Source organism: Dryobates pubescens, chromosome 17, assembly GCF_014839835.1.
Source record: "Dryobates pubescens isolate bDryPub1 chromosome 17, bDryPub1.pri, whole genome shotgun sequence".
NCBI classification, from domain to species: domain Eukaryota; kingdom Metazoa; phylum Chordata; class Aves; order Piciformes; family Picidae; genus Dryobates; species Dryobates pubescens.
In genome coordinates, this window is record NC_071628.1 from 12,811,616 (window position 1) to 12,832,220 (window position 20,605).

General features: G+C 37.3%; 1 protein-coding gene across 2 annotated transcripts in view; it reads right to left on the reverse strand.

The window, feature by feature from the left end:
- SLC12A1 (solute carrier family 12 member 1) overlaps nt 1-15,844 on the reverse strand; it is a 45,204-nt gene extending 29,360 nt beyond the window's left edge. Inside the window, exons 1-8 of one of the 2 annotated variants that reach the window (XM_009897251.2) lie at nt 15,359-15,844; nt 10,015-10,149; nt 9,731-9,806; nt 4,298-4,393; nt 3,496-3,635; nt 2,894-3,004; nt 1,879-1,990; nt 1,273-1,400 (exon numbers count right to left, since the gene is read on the reverse strand). In XM_009897251.2, coding sequence (XP_009895553.1) covers nt 1,273-1,400; nt 1,879-1,990; nt 2,894-3,004; nt 3,496-3,635; nt 4,298-4,393; nt 9,731-9,806; nt 10,015-10,149; nt 15,359-15,769 — 1,209 coding nt within the window. In that variant the 5' untranslated portion in view covers nt 15,770-15,844. Of the gene's footprint in view, nt 1-1,272; nt 1,401-1,878; nt 1,991-2,893; nt 3,005-3,495; nt 3,636-4,297; nt 4,394-5,008; nt 5,105-9,730; nt 9,807-10,014; nt 10,150-15,358 lie in introns of both variants that reach the window. The other variant, XM_009897250.2, reaches the window with a different exon arrangement.
- Between the last annotated feature and the right edge of the window lie 4,761 nt (nt 15,845-20,605).

The following is a 20,605-nucleotide window of genomic DNA, read 5'->3' on the forward strand; positions in this document are numbered from 1 at the left end:
TTTGGGAGCTTGCCGTGTGTAGAGAGCACCATATATGGCAAAAGAATGATTTTTGTTTGACAAAAGGATGGGGATTGTGTGAGACGGAGTTGGTCTCACTGGAGAGAATTGCAGCAGCAGTTCTGCTTTTAATTAAAAATGGAATCTCATAGACAAGACAATGGGTTTATATGATAAAGCCAGATAACTTCATTTGACGTCCTGGGGTTATCAAGGTGCGTGCCACAGCTTTTGGGTGGTGGTTTAAAATTTTATTTCATTTCATTGTTCTAGGGATCTGTGTTTGTTTTATTGTGGTTTGGGGTTTTTTGGGTGGGTTTTTTGTGGTTTGGTTTGGTTTGGTTTTTTAGATTGCAAGACTTGAGTTATGGATACATTGGTGCATTCATTAATTTCTTGTAATATTACAAAGTATTACATTCCTTCACATTTAGCAGAGATGTTTTACGGACTGCTTTTCTGATGCTTCAAATTACTTCACCTTTAAACACTCTTTGCATTAAATGTACTGTGCAAAGCCATGAAAAGTAGAGGACACTCAAAGTGAAAACTAAATTGCTGTTTCTAATTTACCAGTATGTTTAGATATTGGAAATAGTATCTTGTACAACTGCTACACAGCTTGAGGAGAGCGGGGACCTGACAGAGTGGCCACAGCAAGACTGCTGGACACTTGGATACACTTTCCCTTTCTCTTCAGACTCCTTTCTTTTGTCACAGTTGCAAACCTGCATCTTTCCCTTGAAGCAGCAGTAGTGACATGGGATTGGAACATACTTGCTTTCATTAAATGCTCTGTTTGCTCTGCCCTTGCTATGACCCTAAGCTGAAAAAGCCAGTCTGCTGCTGATTTTGAATACAAACCCTGAATCAGTGAGTACAAACATGACTGTGACTGACTGAGAGCTATACAGGTATGCTTTTTGTGATAAACACCAAGAGATACAGATGTAATTTCTCTTATGCCATGTGCTACTAATGGACCATTAATGATATATTATTACAGGTTATTGAAACATGCTTTTAAATTATATATCCAACCAAATCTAAATGCAGTAATTTCTATAAATAACCATAATGCATTATGAGAGAAAATGTGAACTGATGTTTTTAAATAATAAAAGAGATACTTAGAAGTAAGAGTTTTGCTTCCCAAACTAAGACATGGTTTAAAACTGAATACAGTGTTTGATTCATAATTTGTTTTCTTTTTGTGTTTTTTTTTTTTTTTTCAGCCTACAGCTACTATAATGAAGATAATGAAATACATACTTTCAGATCTCCTGAGATATTAGCTCCTGCAAGAATGCCAGTGGCAGCAGGGAAAAAAATGGCAAACACTGAGAAAAATCCTTCTCCACTTCTGAAATCTGGTCCAAAGTTTTCTGCAAATATTGATGCTGCAAATAGAGATGAAATTAAAACATATCACCAGGACGTAGTTCTGAAGTTACTTAATGAAGTAGGTGAATAAAATAGTCTTTCCTGTCTGGATGACCAGGTTTAAATCTGTCTCATACCACAAGCAACATGAATTTGATTTTCTTAATCTGGTCCCCAGTAGGACATGCTTGTTTGCATCTCAGAGCTACAGATCCATATTGAAGTGACAAGGGTGTCACTACAGCGCATAGCTCTGTATAAAAGTGTGTCTGTGCACTGCTGATATATAAATGACTCAAGCAGCAGCTAAGTGTGCTGTCAGCTTCAGCAACAGAGACATTAACTCAAAGATTAAATATATTCCCATGGACTGCAAGCTTAAACTTGGACAGAAGATTCTGGTCTTGTGACCTTTTCCAGTGGAATCCTTAATTCAGTACAAACCCCCAAAAATACAGACTTAACTATTTTATGATAGGTATCAAGGTTACTTGCCTTGGTAATTAAAAAAGCCTCTTGCCTTCTTTTCATTGTTGACAGGAATGACTGTCCCAATAAAGAAGTTTGCAATGGCAATAAGGAGAACAATTAGAAGAATAACTTGAGCCTATTAGTAGAAACAAAAAAAAATTTCCTGATGATTTTAATTTGCATTGACTGTGGAGACAACTACATAATAAATTATGTCTATGAGTTCCTGTGGGAGATTACTAATTTATATAGTATTTCAAAAATACCAGGAATCCAGATAGCCAAATCAGCTAATGTCAACAGCAGGTAGATTTTACTAAGGTGATTATGAAATATATTGTTGTAATTTAATTTTATTTTAGTGTCTTCACAAGAAAAGACAAAATGAAACCTCAAATATATTACTATCAACTATAAGACATTTGTATATTGCTATACAATTTGTTTGGCTGCAGTGAGTTTTCACTTCAAAGATTATAATACCTAATCATTTTTCTGCTGCTTTTTCAAGTAGTTCTAGTCTGCATCACAGCAGAATGTAAAATTGAGGGTGCTATTCTGGACCTGATTTGAATAGCTATATTCTACCCTCTAAAGTATTTGTATCTGAATTTCCATTTTGAACTTTTTTTCCAACAGGTAAATGAATTGCAGAAATCAGTACAGATTAAGGAATATCCAAATAAAGTTCTTCTGCTGAGCAGGGCTTGAAAGAGTACAGTGCTGAAAGCATGTATTGTTTATTCTATCAAGCTGTATCAAAAATAAGGGTAAAAGGGGCATTTAGCCAAGGCTGTAAAGGATGCCATCAATTATAAAAATCAACATTATCAAGTTGTCTGCAGAACATACACTTCCTCTTCCCTTTTGAATGCACCTTGAGGGAAGAGCATGGAGTAATTTTGCTTTCATTGAATGTAATGATTAAATTGCTATTGCTTCTAGGAAGATGAAGCATAAACTTAAACTGAGTGCTTTGAAAATTCTACTCATTGTAGTCTAATATACTGCTTGCTTTCATGTTCTTTTAAAAGTTTACCTTTGCTTCCCATTCCATGCCAGCAACAGAGATGCCGAGAAGACATACAACAGTTATGGTACCTATTATTCTGATGTCATTGGACTCATCTACCATCAGTGTATCACTCTCCTGAAAACAGTAAGAAATATTATTAGAACCAGTCTCTCTCCCCAGCCGGTGGTGGGATCAGGTAGCAAGGTGAAATAGAAAGTAGTGAGCTAGCAACATTTCAGAGATTTCTGAGACCAAGTGTTTGTATTTCATGTTCCAGCTGTCTCTTTGTAGTTGGGGCTGTTTGGTTATCTGATTTGATACCTGTCCTTTTCTGATTTTGAGATACTTGTTGAGAAATGCCTGAAGTATATTCATGAGGCAGAAATAATGAGCACTCAATGGCATTTTTAGCCAGACTGGCTTCTTCCTTGCTAAAGATGTCCTTCAAGCCTCAGCTAAAAATCATTGCCACTTAAACAAATGTACTACATAAAACCAACAAACTAAAAACAAACAAAAAAAAGCCAACCCAACCCCCCCCAACAACAACAAAGAAGCCCCTCAAAACAGAACAAGAAAACCTTTCCAAAACAATGGAATCATGCACATGAAACCTCTACATTTACCTTAAGAAGTTCTACAACTGTTTCAGCAAATCCGACTACATACATAGCCACGGCCACTGCATTGGCAAAAGCAAAGATAAGTCCTATAGATCCACCAAACTCTGGGCCTAGACTTCTTGAGATAAGATAGTATGCTCCACCTGCAGATAGAAATAACTGTTACTTCACCACAACTAAATTTGCAGGTTTTCCTCATATTCTGATATAAATAACACACAAGAATCTCTGCTTTTAGCCTAACAAATATCAATATTTACTCTGTATTAATAGATGCTTGCAGAAAAAAGAATGTGCTTTGTACTGGTTCTGCCTTCAGATTTTTCTGTATGCCTTTCTACTGCAGAAGTCTTTTTAGTGCATATCAGCATGCAAAACTGGACCATCAAATAATTTTGCAGTAACACAGAGCAGAGAGAACCTCACTTCCAGATGGGTTCTAACTTACTTGGTTCTATTCCAATGTTAGCACAAAAGATAATTTTCTGTGACACATGGATAAAACTCCTGCATAGTGATGCAGGGAATCTGCAGTCTTCTTTTTTTACATATATATATCACCATAAATGGAGCATATTACTTTGCCAGTTTGTTATTTCATCTTATCTCACTGGCACTTAATATTTACTGACAAGAAGTCTTTAAGTTTATATACATTTTACTTTACTGTTGAACTGTTTAGAGAGACCATTCCAAATATATTTATTTGGTGCTGTTTTGCGTACTTTGCAGTTATCTCAATTCCATTTTTTTCTAATCCAAATCTGCTGATTTTTGTATTTTTAATGAGATTGTATTCACTTACCTCCTCTTACTACTCCATTAGTGCAAATGGCAGACATGGAGATACCTGTTAATGTTGTTACTACTACACTCAGAGCAATAACTATGATTCCAAGACCTGAAAGATCCAAAAAAGAATGTATATTCAAATACCTGTTGTGCTTAAATGACGGGGTAAGAACTTGCAATTTTCCAGAGGGTAGAGCAGACCACTTATTAAGACTCTGAAATGCACTAAAACTTTGTTTCGTGAAATACCTGGTGTGCACTTTTCCAGCAAAATTTACTCATCTTCCAAGGAGTAGCTGAAATATAAGGAGCTTTATAAAGGTGTTAAATTGAAGATATCCATTGATCTGCAGCAGTCTTTAAAATGAGAGGAAGAGATGCCTCGTGCTTAGTTTGTCCAAGGGTGTCCAACCTGAAATGTTCTGAACAAGAAAGACCTGCTGAAATGTAACAGAAGAACTCCTTGAAGCCAGAAGCCATCTCTTGCTCAGCAGTAGGCAGGAACTTCTGAAACGTGCTTCACGGACCGAACTGAAAACTGGGATTTATTAAAAGTGACAACTCAATGTTGCCATCAATTGTGATTAGAGGTGGCTGGAATTGTTACCTGCCAGTTTCTTCAGATGTACCATTTGGTTAACCGTCCCTCTGCTTTGCCTCATATGAAAATAAAACATAAAGACCTTCTGGGGCTTGAAATCACTAGTAACCCTAAGAATTTTACCTCCACGGACAAACCCATTAGTTGCTATTGCCGAAGTTGACAACCCAGTAATTGAGGTTACCATCGTGGCGAGAAGAATTATGATTACTCCAAGACCTGTTAGTAATAAGAAGATAAAATATTTTACTCATGTCCCATGATTCCTACGAATCATTCTTTTCTTTAAATGGAATTTTCAGGTCAGAAGCAGAAAAATAAACTGTAAAGATGGTTTGCTGACCACTTGCAGATGGCAGAACATTTCTAAGGAGTCCCCATCACAGTGGTAAGTGATTCCCATCAGTCTGCAAGCAGTGATTTTGATAGGAATATCCTATCATGATTTTCAATGGCTGGAGGGAATGAGCAAACAAATGTTGCCTTGGCATGGTTGCTTATTTCTGCCTTTAATATATGCCCTGACTGTGCAAGTGAAGAGATTAACACATTTACCAGAGCTCTTGTAAGAATGCTGCTGTCTTTCATTGGTTAGTTAAACACTGATGAGAGAAAGACTGTATAGTTTCATAATGCACTAGGACAGAGTCTATCAGGAAGAGAGACAAGACCTCACTGCAAGCCTTCTGTATCATTACTTGCCAGGCTATCAAGTGCTGTGCTTCCCCAGTCTCTTCTCATCTCACTCTTTCCCTACAAAAAGTAATTTCACTCCAATACAAGACAAACATTTGAAGGTGGAAATACTGGTTTTTTTAGATGCCATTTACTTTAACAGGTGACCTGCAATATATCATCTTACAGAAGCTGGAATATTTTCTTGTTTTAGCTGCTATAATAAAATTAAATAATTAACCAGAAATAATCAAATGTCTGAAGATCAGTGATAGATGATTTGTTCTAGGTGAACTGAGTTTTAGACTGTGAAAGACAGAAATCTGAGTGTGTTTCCAGTCTTTGGGTATGTGGTCAGGTTTTTGTTAACTTTGTGAAACCATACTAGAAACTGTATGATTTGGAATTGCCTAATATGATTGAGAATCAGAGAAACATTGGTTGGACATAACTTCTGAAGGTCTGTAGTTCAGCTTCCAATCATAGCAGAACTATTGCTGACACAGGGTTAAATCAGTCATGGATTTGGCTAGCTGGATCTTGAAAACCACCGTGGCCTCTTTCAACTACATGATCCAGGGATAGACTACCTGCCCAGTGAAAAAGTTTTGCTTTGTGTACAGACTGGACCTCCCAAGCTTCAATTGCAGCAATGAATTCTGTTATGTTTTCTGACACTACCAAGAAGAGTTTGGCTTTGTAGTTCTATAATGCTTTCTTGTTTCAAGACAGGTGAAGAAATAATACGATCTTTTTCTCTCAACTTTGTTGTTTCTATTCCCATCTGTATCTAGGAGAGGGTGAAAAATTAAAGGGAAAAAAAAAAAACAGAATGAAGGAAAGAAATACGAAAAAGAGAAAATAATTACAGTTAGATGCTAAACATTGCATCAGTTCTTAGTTTTATCTGAACTTTCTAGCACTTCTGCTCTCTTATTTCTGTAAGGTACATAGGTCTTCAGTGTGGAACTGAAGATTATACATTGCTTATAGCAATGTTTATTGACCAGGGCTCATCCAAATTGAAACTTGGATCCTACAACTGACATCCATCTAGGTGTGCTACAAACATATTGATTTATCTGCTGTGTTTCCATCTTCTGGCTTCCAGATCAGACTCCTGACTGCTTCATACTGGATGATTATAGACCTACAATCCTTGAATGCATGTTCTTTGCTACTTTAAATTATAGCGATGTTATCACAGTCCTTTGAGATATAATGTGTGAGATATAAATTGGATGTAAAATAATGGAGGGTATTTAAAGTAATTTGAGCCTCTGATAGCTCATGTTTATCCCACTGATTTCTGAACCCTTACTGTAAGTAGTCATGCACCTATTTTGTAGGCAGATCACTATAAAAAAAATAATCCAAATGGTCATTCCTTTTGGTCAACTACTGTAACAGAAGGATATTGTTAAACATGCAAATCTTAAGTCTGGGAAGTGGCTGAATATGACTTTTAATCAGCTGCTAACTTTTAAATTAAATAAGTGAGACACATGATTCTTAAAGTAATTTCAAAATTATTTGGTAAGTGCATGTGCTCTTATTTTCCCAGGTTTTCTACTGCATATCACAATCATGTTGTTAACATATATATGATAAATACAGTCAAATATTTTGCTAATTCAATTAATAATATCTGCTTGGGAAGGCTTTAATGTTAATTAAAAGTAAGTATGTTAGCATTTAAGAAGAAAATTGCATAAAAGAAAGCTACTCAACCAAAACACCATTGCAATATAATATAGTGTAAGATAATAGTAATGTTTGGGGCCAGACATTCAGTTCACATAAGCTTAGTGTTTTTCCCTACCTTTGGCTAGCCATTCCATCTATAGATACAAATATAGACTTTGTAGAGCCCCCAATGTTAGGTTCCAGGTCTAGAAACTAGCATGGTATTTTCACCTTTCTAGAACCATGCCATCTCTTTTTCACCAGCTGATGATGAACAGACAACCTTGTTGAAACGTTACTTGCTTTTACCCTGCAAGAGCTTTTGCCCAGGACAGTCTATCAAGGTATGAAAATGATTGGGTTTTCTCTCTTTGGCCCTCTAATAATGGGGATATAGATGGTGCCCAGATGGTGGTTTAACTGACTCATTTAATTTCCATGTTAGTAGAAGTACCCAGTGAAATCCCTGAGCCTTGGTGATGATGAGCTTCTATCATTGCTCTCCTTAAGCAGCTTGGTTAAGGGACTTAAAGCTCGTTGCTTATAAGACATTCAGCAAATGCACCGAGAAATTATTCAAATAGAATTTGATGTCTCATTTTCAGAAGTAAAACTAACCTCCTTACATAAGGCATGCAGTTTTAAAAAGCAACAGCAGAGCAATAAAACATAAGAGAAGAGAGTTAGCTTATCAATGAATTAAAATGGTAAAATTAAATGTGAAAGCAGAAAGGCTGTAACTGATGTTGGTGCAAATTAATATTAAAACCCGATTAAAGTTTAGATTGAAAACTAGGCATATGGCTGCTAAGTAAGTTGTTCTAAAATGAATTACTCTAGCCTATGGCTATTCTCACACCTCAAAACAAAGTAATACTTCTTGATGATCTCAATAAGTTACTAAACTGCCCTTAAAAACTAATTTTGCATGAAACCCTAGAGCAAAGTCTTGGCAATATTAAGATGCAGAATTTTCATGGCAAGGCATATACTTACGAGTGCCTTGGGCTGAATGCTCTCATTTAGTATGCATCATAAAATCAGCAAGCACCCCTTTGTCAGGCACAGTGCTAGAGCCATGCATGGAGCACTGCAAAAGTAGTTAAGTTCTTCCGCTTAATTATGGATCTTTTCTTCTTGGGGTGGTTTTCACTTGGTTGTGGGTTTTTTTGGTTGGTTGGTTTGGCTTGTATTTTTCTATTGGTGTGTTTGTAAATTTGGCTAGATTTGTTTTCTTAATATGCATTTCATTTGTTTCACTCTATAAAAATGCAGTCTTGCTCAAGTGAAACTTCTGTGAAGTTACTATGTTTTGCTGGAAATCAGACTTCAACCACATGAAATTTTGGAGAGGTTTTGTTTCAATGTCTCATTTCACTTCTATTAACAAGGAAGTAAATGAAATTTATATTCAATCTGAATTTGAGCACTGAGGTTTAACTGAGACCGGGAGGGTAGACACCCTGAGGCCAGAGTTTTGGACTCCAGATCATGTCTACTGAATATTTCCATTTTGTGACAATGCAAACTGTAATAATAACTATCCACCCTTTGGATTTATATATTTATTTATTTTTAATGACAGCTGGATGCTGGTCAAAGATTAGGTTCCAGTTATTTCTAGCTTGTATGATCATGAAACACAGAGTTACACTGCCGCCACAGTTCGCACTTCTGTGCTTCCCCAGAGCAGCAGCTATAAAAAAGGAAGTTGTACCACACAACCACTGATACACAACACCCTGCTCAGCTGCTCTTCTAGTTGCTGGAGACTCTTAGAGTGTTGTGAGCACTTTCTTGATTTTATTCAGCATTCAACAGCATGCTGGATAGAGGCCTGGAGCCCAGTCTCCCAGGGACTGGGATCTCAGATTTAGATTAGTTAAATTGCACAGTAAAGAAGCAAAGATACAGCACACAATGAGGTGTGGTTAGTTAATGTATGTGAAAGCTATAGCAGAGTTTTTAAAACTTAGTGTTTCATAGTAATTAGCATCCAGTGCTGTGCTATAGCTAAAAATAACAGAATCCTGATGAGACCTCCTTCCAGTTCTGTTTTCATCTTTGCAGAGAAGTGTGAAGAAGTGTTGTTTTTAATATGTAGTGACAAGGTTTGAGATTCACAGATAAGCAAAGTGTGAACTCTTAAAGGTTAACTCTGTATACACATAATAGAAATTGGCCCCAGTCATGAAGTTTACATCTGTTACAGGATCTAACTACAAATTTCACTATAGCTTAGAAATACTCAAATGTGATGATCATATGCACAGTTAACAGATCTATGCCTCTAAGCAGTAATTTGGCTGTGAGTCTGGAAAATTCCAGTAGTTTGGAGGATTAACATCTTTTGCACTGGCAAGCTTTTGAAAACATTATTTAGTGCAATATGTAAATGCACATCTCAGATTATATATTAATCATGCTCATATATAGTTTATCCTCTTTTCCTTTCATTGTTTAAAATTATATTAAGATACATACCAATTCCTGCTTGACCTACAATCCAGGAAAGTCGAATGAAAAGCATCACACCCCAAATATTAAGCATGCATCTTACCTAGGTTTTAAACAAAAATACTGCATTAGTACAACACTGAAAGTGGTAACAACCAGACAGGTGACAGCCTGTATTTGCAGGCTGTTAAAGAGTACCCCAAACATCTCCCTCAAGTCTTCCTCTCTCTTACTTCTTAAAAGACATTAGTGTTGCAGAACTTATCTTAAAGATTATTTTATTTTATTAGAAATGCAGATAAGGTTCTCACCAGCACACCCTTCACCCATCCAAACTTGACAAATCCTGTCTTGCTTTCTTCTTCCTTACTGTCTGTGGTTTCATCTCCAGCGGTGCCTTCTCCATTAGCCACTCTCTCAACTGAGCCAGTGCTCACAACTATGTTCTGAAGGATCACAGAGAAAACAAATGCATTTTTATGCAAGTAGAGGAAACCTGGCTGCGTAAGAGAGACATGGAGTAAAGGAATTCTGAAGAAGATCAGGTTTTACTATCTCTGGAGTAGAGTGCAATATTCTGCTCACCACTGGCATCAGCAGGTGAGCTTGCTAAGAGAGAGAAAAGATGAAAGAATCTCTTAAGCAGAATAAAAACATTATTATCTCGTACTAGCTTGTTTTTATTGTGAACTATATTCAACATATATGTTGTGTTGATGTGTTAGTAAAGCATCTGACTTAATGAGGGTCTCGTGGTTAGCCTCTATGTGCTGCTGCAACAATTTATGAATAACACTAAATGTAGAAACAGGAATAATTGCTCACTAGCTGAGTTCCACATGGCAAAGCTATGTGGTGAACTCTGCTGTTTTCTGTTGTTGCAGCAGAAAATGGGTAACACATTCCTGAAAACAGAGAAATGCCAGTGAAATGTAGTAAATAATGCAGTAAATGAATAATCTTTTCTATGGTTTAACCACCTCTGGTATAGTCATAGTAGATAAGATTAAGAGTTGCCATGTTTGTGGTGTGACCAGAATAAATAGCCCAGAATTTTGTATTGTCCACATCCATAGATCTGTATCTTGTCTCTACAGCTCTTCTGCTCCAGAATCTTTGAGGCAGTTTAGGACCATGCTATTCTTCTTGTGGCTTGAATAGAAATCAGTCATGGTGCTGAGCTTTGTACTCATTGTCATTGCTCTTTTGTTTTTTGGTTTTTTTTTAAAGAAAACCCCAAATTTCCTACTTTGGTTTTGCAAAGAGTTGGTGTTAAATTGCCAGGTATTGTCTCGGTCGTCTGCAAAGGCCTTCAGGAAAGACCATGTACCTTGCCACAGTGTGCAAGAGAAGCAGGAGCACGTGTCACTTCTGGAGAGGAGTCAAGATGGTGTTATGGTTTGGAGGGAGTTTGAAATATTTCCAGATTAACTAAACAGGTCAAGGAGGGGAAACATCTGTGATTCTGCTAAGCCTATGAGTTTTTTTCCTCTTGCTTAAGCTTCAAGGCTATTTCTGTATTTTCTCTACAGACTGAAGAAAGCAAAACAAACAGATGTAAAGACCAACTGTATATGATGCTTATGCTCATGTTTGGACTCCCCCCTCATTGATGGGGCCTCTAGCCACTATGATGCAATGTTGTAGAATGCCTTTGACACAGTGAATTCAGGATTGTGCTCACAAATGAGAAACTATACATTTCAACATGGGTTAAACTTGGTGCCCATGGTGCTTTGCCCCATGTGAAATGGGCATTCAAGATCTATTGAAAGCCTTTGACGGTGAGCTCCAGACAGTTTGACAGTTTGTACTCTAAAATAATAATGACTGTGTTTGCTCAAATGACAGTAAATTAAAGTGAGTTAAGGAAGATTAGCAGAAAAATGTGAGTTGAGATTTTTTTTTTTGCCACAGTGCTTAGAATTTTGAAGAAAAAAACAACAGGTTTGTCTTGGTACGTGAAACAAGTTGTTTCCTGTGTACTTTGAATTAATATGCACTCTCAATGCCATTATCATAAATTATGGCCTTAAACCTTCCATAAATGCATGTCAAATTGGTGTGCTTTAGTGAATGATTTGTTATTTACCAAGCAGCTCTACCTGTACTACTCATGCATTAAGGATGTGGAATTAAAAGAATTAAAAGTGACAGAACATTTTGAAAAGCTACCAAAATTAAAAGTTAACTTATTTTCCTGTTTCTTTTTTTTTTTTTAACAAAAAAAGCCAGCAACAAACAAACAAAAACCAAAACCAACCCCAAACATTTTCCTTTCCTTGTTTCAGAACAGTTTAGTCTTCATCTCTCCTGGGACTAAAGATGATGAGCTCATCAACTCTCTGTAACAAGTGTGGAGAACAGCCAAGATGAAGAAAGGTTAGATGATTTCTTATGTAGGGTAAATATTAAGCCTAAGTAATCACCAGCCATCAGCTGTGAAATAGCACTTAGACTGTTTTTTACAGATTTAATTGGTGATTTGTGGCTTAATGTATGCAAACACTGACATGTCTTGCTAAAAGATGACAAACATCTGACTCCTGCAGTGTGGGAATCAGATATTTGAAGTTCCTTTCAGCCTGCCTTACATTCTGACATTTAAAAAAATTGCATATTAAAAAAGTGTGTTAAATATTAATATTTATCTTCTGATGCAAAGCCCAGAATCAAAGCACAATGGCAATGCTTATGTGATGTTTAGTAATCTAAAGTCAAACATCTGTCACTTCTTATCAGAGCCTGGAAATGGGCTTTCACAGGACAGGTGTCGACAACAATTTGAGTTTCCAAAACGCCAGGAGGGACGGGTGTTAGATTGTCTTGAAATCTGGTGAGGTAGACCCAGATTTTAGTGTTAAAGAAATAAAGCATCTTCTCCAGAGCTGCCCCTTTTTTTTTTTTTTTTTTTCCTATCACTCTAACCCCTGTAGACCCTTCACTGGGTGTCTAATCTCCTCCTTACTGGTGGCTAGAGAGCCCGCTACAGGCTGGGGCTGGTGGATAGGCACCCTACCCAGCTGCCCATACTGCTTGTGCCTCCTGATAGAAGCTCAGCCTTTTCATACCATCTTGATTTTCTTCCATACTAAATTACTCTTCAATGACCTTGTGTTTATTCTTCAGAATAAACTGTAGACCAACGTGATTTGTCCAAGGTCACAAAGTGAGTCCATGGGACAGGCAGGAACAGACTCCAGCCATGCTAATGGCAGGTCGTTTGTTCCAGTGCTGTGGTTAGTGACTCCCAGACAAGGCCTCCAACTAACATAAGGGCACAGTGGGTTGCCAGTGTAGCAAAAATCCCATTGTTTCTGACATTCACCCTCCTATATTGAGAGATAATCAAATTCCCTTTTTGGTTATCTTTTTGTAAGGTGGATACTGGGAAAGGTCTGGGAACTACCAAGCTAGATGACAGTCTTTTCCCCAGCAGTCCCTTCAGTTGACTCTGGGATGGAATCTGCTTTCTTTTTAATCTTCACTTACACATGCTAAATAAAATGATCTGATTTTGTTTTAAATAAGCAAACTATTGAGAGATGCAACAGCAGAAAAATGGCTTTTCTTGTAACAGTCAGAACTGAAAACCCTTAATATATGCTAATGTTTGGTACACGTTCATTCAGCATTAAGTTCAAAGCCAGTACACTATTTTTCTCCTCTCTGGCCATTACTGAAGTAACTTATTCCTGCAAGAGCTTTGTCTGGGCATGGAAATATGCTTAGTCACTTGAGCAGCAGTTTATACAAATGAGTGTGGATACCAGATTCCTGTTCTTCCCTTTTTCACATCCACTTATAATGACCTAGGTAACCTGTTTCTCCTTTCTGTGTAAGCCATTTTATGCTGGCCTGTGAAGACCTTATTTGAAATATCAGGCCAAAACTAGGAAGCTGATCTAATAAGATCCTAAAGAATCAGGCCCTAATTTCCTAATGGCTATTTATTTGCTTGATTCCTGTTTTTTATACTAATCTTCTTTAGGACAGGTGAATTCCCAGAGAAGTGGGTTTTGAATGAGACTAACACACAAAAATCAGGTGCTTTTACAAATTATTTCAACTTCAGATGTAAAACTGAGTGGAGTAATGATGGGAGCACATTTTCTCTGGAGAATTCTCATTCCACTATTACCCAATGCAGAAAAAAAAAAAAAGGGGGGGGTTGCTGCATATTGACACCTTTAATCTGAATTTGACTATAGGGGTGTTGTCTCTCTTTGCAGACTTGCCCTGAGAAGTGCACAATCAAGAACCTCAAAAAAGTTTGGATTTTAATTCTGTAAGTAGATGTATCCTGTGTCTCTCATTTGCTTGTTACAGAGAACTTGGTATTGTGGCGTAAAGAAGAGTCTAATTTTATCAGAGTCAATAGAGTATCATATTCCACTGTTTTGCAGTAGGATTTTTAATAGTTTAACTGTTGCAAAGTGCTTAATCTGGTTGTTCTTGTCCCCAGAAGCTCTCATTTACAAGCTATTTCTGAGCTATTTATTTTGCATGGCAGATTCTTACACGTAGGGAAATCAAGCCTTAATAGGCCTAGCTGCCTATCTAAGTTAGTGAAAATCTGATATTTGAGACAATATTATCAACTTACCAAATTCTTGCTTGTTGAAGTTTAGAGTGTGCTTACTGTAGTGCATATGTGCAAAAAAAAAATAATAGAGGAAACGGGAAGAGTCTGCTAAGGGGAAACTTTTTCCATAAAATCCATTGGTCATATGTATCCATAGTAAACTCCTCCGTGTTAACCAAAAGTAGGCCCACTCAGAAAGGAAGAGAACAAATAGCCCTAGAAAACCTTTCAAAGGCAGGCTAGCCAGTTGTATCTGGTTCAGTAATGCTCTCTGTGTGTTTTACATGGATATAGTCCCATCTATTACGTGAGCAAAGTCTAAACAGCTCTTCTATGTGATAGATTAGGAGGAATTTAGCCAAATTGCTCCTCCATAAATGATTTCTATGTAGTAATTCAAGAGTCTCTTCAGATTCTCTCCAAATTCATTGCTATAATGAGCATGAAAGCCTAAATTAATTCACAGAGTCAGTACCTGAAAACTTGTTTGCTATCCCTCTTCTGAGCAAACACTTTTAACCTCAGCACCCTAGGTCTGGGTTCTTTCTTGCAGTTTGAACGGTTTGCTACAGCAATAAACAGGTAATGCTTTGGGGTTTTGATTAGTTGAAATTGCATTTATTACATATAATGCTTTTTAAAATACTTGTATGTATAAAAATAAATACAACAGAAGAATCAGTGAGACTTAGTTATGCATTGATGTTAGTTTCAAATTTAAAATGTGTGAATTCTGTAGCGTGGGTAAATTATGAGTTGATACTCGTCATGTGCTATCCTAACTCTGAAGTGAAACAGAAGAGATTTAGTAGTTCTATAATTTTAGGACAAGATTAAGCTGTATTTTTCTGCTAATCAAGTACATTACTATCACCTTTTAATAAAAACATTTGCTTTGAGTAGGGTACAGAGGAGAAAACATACTGCAGCTACCAAAGGAAGTATGGTGATTACTTATACTTTTTCTCTTGGGCAAGGTTCATGAATTTAAGGACTTTCTCATATTAATAAACAGAATTAACAGCCTGGAAATGGAATAGAGAAAATTTGTATCTTTCCTCTCCACTTACCTTTGCCAGTTGTTCATGAATTTCTAATAAGCTTGGTCTGTTGAGCTTATTCCCACTGACGCTGCCAGTGTTTCTATAGTAATCAATTTTGGGAACTGGGTCCACTGTGTTATGGCCAAAAGTCTGTAGGTAATACATTTTAGTGTGGGTATCGTAGGGATGTAAACTAGCTTCTGTTTTCTCCCCATTTTGAAGGAAATTGTCATATAATTCTCTCTTTCCTGGTCTGTAACTGATTCTCAGTCTGTTATGTGCTTCATCAGTAAAAGATGTTTCTTCATAATGTGGTGGGTCAGAGCCCACTTCCTCTTGGGATGTTTCGGTGTTGTCTTGACTTTCATTAATTATGTTAACTTGAAACCGGTTTGCATTTGGATCCAAGAACACATTTGGTGGATTATTCATTGACATCTTCAGGGATGCTACAGACTTAGGTCAGGATCTGGCAACTTTTTCTGTGGCTGCAGCAAGGCAGTTGTGGCTACAGCGAAGGGTTTAGTGTAGTGGCATATGAAATCTTTGTTCTCTGAGCAGCAAAGTTCTGAGAAGTTTTTCTTGAAGTCTCTAAGCAGTCTTCCTATCGTTGTCCACTGTGCTTCTGCCATTAAATAAATAAATGAAAACGTTTCTATTAACTTGCATGGTTTGATAAGTTTTGTACCATAAGCTCTCCCCTGCCTCACCAAACATCCATGAGACTGTTATCCTGTGATTTGTGCAGTAGAAAAATAGTTGAGACAGACTGAGTTTGTGGGGATGTTTCCTTCTGAGACTGATGTGCTTGACCCCTTAACCAAACTAATGGTGGTGTGGTACAAGCCTAAGCTGCAAAGGGTCCAAGAACTCTCCTAGTTTCATTCTATTCTCTGGAAAACCACCAAGGAGCAGAGAAACAGTGACCATCAACACGTATCATCTTGGGACACCCTTTGTGCAATTAACCCATGAATAATGGTTTTTCCAATAGTTTTGCAAGGAAGAAATTAAGTTGTGAGTACTATGAGTATCATGTATACTGTTGCATGTGATTCAACTACAAGCCACTTTATTCCATAAGTATGTCAGCCTAAGTGACCCTTCTTTGAGCTCTGCTGGCTAAGAAACTTGTCTGCATGGCCATAAACTCCACTTGAGCTGAGATGCCCTTCAAGATTGCTCCTTGAGGCAGAAACACCTTTTACCAACAGCAGCTCTTTGGTAAGTAACCAATCAATATCACGCATAACCTTGTAATATGGCAAGTATGATTTTGTCTTGATAACTTTGATTTGTGCCTTGGTAGTTTTGAGTCATTGTTCAAAAGGTGATGCTGTACAGCAATACAATGAACCTTGGCATCAAACTCCAGTAAGTCACACTTTTACAACACCACATTAAAACCACTTTTACTAGTACCTGTGGTGATTCTGTAAGTGATCTAAATCACTCATTTGTGACAAGCTGGCACAGTCAGCAGGACCCTAAATCTGGATTTGTGACATAAAATGGGCTTTGGACCAGATCCTGAGTCTCTAAAATTGATTTTCAAATATAGTATTCCTTTTAATAAGGCAGTGTTTGATTGAAGTCAGTGAAAGTGTAGCCAGTACAAGGGAAGTGACACAAGAGTCCATGAAGTTTATGTTCCACTTAAATATTATGATACTATGTGTATTTTGCCCATATTCTGGAATTAAATAATCAGGAAAAACTTGAATCAAATATATTTTTTAAAATTAACTACATAAGCTAGGCTTTGAGTTTTCAGTAGTTCCAGCATGGTGACAATTTATGACCAGGCAATTAAGATACAGCAAATCGTTCATTTCTTATGTGAATAAAATCAGTGTAATATGGAGGAATAAACAGACAACATCCAAAACCAGCATTGAGTTTCCTAAATTATAACAGGGGGAATAAATGGCTATGTAATAGTAATGTTTATGTAGTAGTAATTATTCAGAAGTATTAATAGCAGTCCTAGACATTGTAAACTTCATAGATTTTTACATTCAATTTTACCTCTGTACACTCCAAACACCATTTAAAAATATTTCAAAGAAGTAGCAAGTCACAGAATCATGCAGGTTGGAAGGGACATTGGGAGCTTATCTAGTCCAGCCTCCCACTCAAAGCAGAGGGATCACTGAGTGTAAATAAGGTTACTTAGGGCTATTACTAGTAGTATCAACATCCCCCAAGGACAGAGTCTAAAACCGACCTTGCCAGCCTGTTCTAATGCTTTATTGCTCTCAAGGTGGGTTTTGTTTGTTTTGTTGTTTTGTTTTTCCTGTATATCCAGGTGGAAACTTTGATGTGTCACTCTAAGAGTATCTACTCTCACTCTCCTTCTATGCACCTCTAGTAAACAGCATGGTTCTGCCTTGTCAGTAACCTACTTACATCAAGAGACTGCTTAGGTTCCCCTAATATCTCCCATTTCCTTGTAGGGCCAGTACTCCTAACCCTGACCATCTTGGTGGCCCTCTATCAGACATAAATTCATCAACATCTTGCTTACATGGCCGGGTGGCAGGGGGACAGGTACATGGAAACTGGGTTCCACGTACAGTCTGGTAAGTGCTAGAGGAGAATGATTGCTTTGCTTGATCTAGTGGCTAAGGTCCTGTTAACACCAGGGCATTGTTCACCTTCATTTCTCCCAGGCCTGATGCTGACTGCTCTGTAGCCTGCTGCTCACCAGCCCCCTTCCAAAAAAGTTTCTCCCTATATGGTGCAGGGGTTTAGTCTGTCTGAGGTACAGGATTTGCATTTGTCCTTGCTAAATGTCATGGTATTCCTCGCTGTTCTGTTCCTCCAGCCTGTCTATGTCCCTCTGAGTGGCAGCCCATAGAAATGTAAACATATGACAGCTGTACAATATGCTTCTCACCTCCACTTTCCCATACTGATCCCTTTAAAAAAACTAAGCAAGCAAATAAAAAAACCCAAATCAAAAGGGATACTTATATTTAAGGCCTTTAGTGTGTGTAGGACCCTTGCAGCAATTCACAGGATTGCTCAGCTGGCCCTAAAAGTAGCTGCTGAAACAATGGCAATCCAAATATCTTGAAATGTAACTTTTAGGTATGATAAGGGAGTGTGATTATTTACATCTGTGTAATTCAGTAGGAATCCAGATCTGTTCAAACTGACTAAAACAGAGCATGCATAGCCACTGAAACTCTGCAAGTGCAGAACAAACTCAGAAAGTTTCAAATTATGTCTCTATGAAGGAATATATGAACTAAGACTCTGTGTAAATAAACCAATTAGAAGCTGCTTTGTGTTTTTTTTTAAAGCTGTGTGCTTTCACAAGAGGTTGGACTACATGACCTCCAGAGATTTTTTTCCAATTTAAATTTCCTAGTAATTTTGTGAAATGCATTTGTCCCTTTGGCACTGAAAGATGAAATGCTGCATCAGTATTTATACCTCAGCAATATAAATTTTCTCCAAAATCACATATAAAAATTATCATTTTAAGAACTGATAATCAGATGTCCTCCATCTTCAGTATGAGGTATAGTTAAAGCATATTTTCTCATTTCTTCCATCAGCTATAGATAATATTCTGCTGTCACCGCTCTGCTCTGATAACCACTTTATAATCCCCTCATTTATATTGGTTTTCATGCTTAATGTTTTGTAAGCCTCACAGCAACATGTTACATATATTTAGTTTAGTTTAGTTTACTTCTACTGGGCTTGGATGATCAATATTATTATCACTACTACTCATTTCTGATCATTGATAGTATTCCACTTCTTTTAGCCTTTTAAAGTTGTAATGAAGCGTCTAATCTTCAAGCATGAAGGAGCAAGAACAAATCTTCTGTCATTAAGGTCAATGAAACTAGGTTTGTTTCCATCTCCATGACTGATGATAACAATGAGTAAAATGATTCTGTAATTTCAGTGATTTATTTTCATAATATTACTCTTTTGCTAGTAAAAGAAAAGTCTCTTACCTTTCTGCTGTTCTTGAAAATACTTTGATTTTCACAGTGTATTTCCAGAGGTCTCTCAACTATTATTTGCTATTTGCCATTAATTTTGTGTTTAGCATTCTAGCATTACCCACAAATAATCAAGTTTACCTTATTCAGGATGATTTAACTTACCATTCAATCCTGTGTTTTTAGGGAAGGACAATCTGCCTCTTTTATTCAAGGATAGAGTGAGTCCTTCTCTTTGGGGCGTTACAGACTCTGCCTTATTGGCCAGATTTTTCTCCTGCTTAATATACTGAATAGATCATCCAATCCCTCTCTTTCAAAACATTTCTAGATGGTGATTTAGAGAGGCATTCTAACTTGTTAACTATTAACCAGCAAATGCACCTATCCATTACAATTACTGGCTTTATGGTATTGCAAAATTTCTAAGGGGGGACTGAAAATACTTTTGTTATCTCCATTTTCCTCCCAGCTGTGCCTGATTCTGTGCACAGACCATGATATCACTATTTTTGAGTTCTGCATATATAGTACTGGAGATAATAAGAGTTCAGGCTTCTGCTCAGCACGTTTCATATAGAAGATATTCCAGTGAAGTCAGCAGGATCAGTCATTGATGGCTCCCCTTGTCCCCTACATGTTTTTGAACCATTTGCTCCTAACCCCGTTCTGGGATTTACTCTGTATATTTAAGGAAAACCTTTGAAAATTTGTGCTCTGTGTATTCTTTCTGGGGGTGCAGAGGGTGAGCAGGAAATGATGAAGCTTTGTGATCATAAGAGAACTTAATAATTGCTTCCAGCAATAGATTGCATCAAGAAGAAAAGTAATAAAACAGTATTAGTGTTCTTTGGGCATGTTTGCTGTGTAGTTTAGAGATAACTGAACTATACTTAGATAACCTAAGTACCTTCAGCACTCTAACCTGACAGCACAGAGCTCAGCTGCACTGATTAGGTGCATGTAAAAAGAACAGCAGTGTCAGGTCTCTGCAGTGGATGATCCTACCCAGCAATAACAGATCACATGAATCAGTGTACTGATATCTGCCTTTGATTTTGTATATAAATTAACTAGGATAAATGCAATATAGTGAACCTCTGGCATTTTTTCTTTTGCAGAATCTGATTCACAAAAGTGTTTGTATTTTATAATTCAAATGGACCAATATGGGTTACTGTTGACTGTTACTCCTACATTCACCAGACAAGAGATTCATGTCCTTCCCTGTACAATCAGCTGTTCCAAACAGCACTGGATGTCTGCTGTTCTGCCCACTGCCTCTGCCCAGTAAACAGGGCTCAAGGGA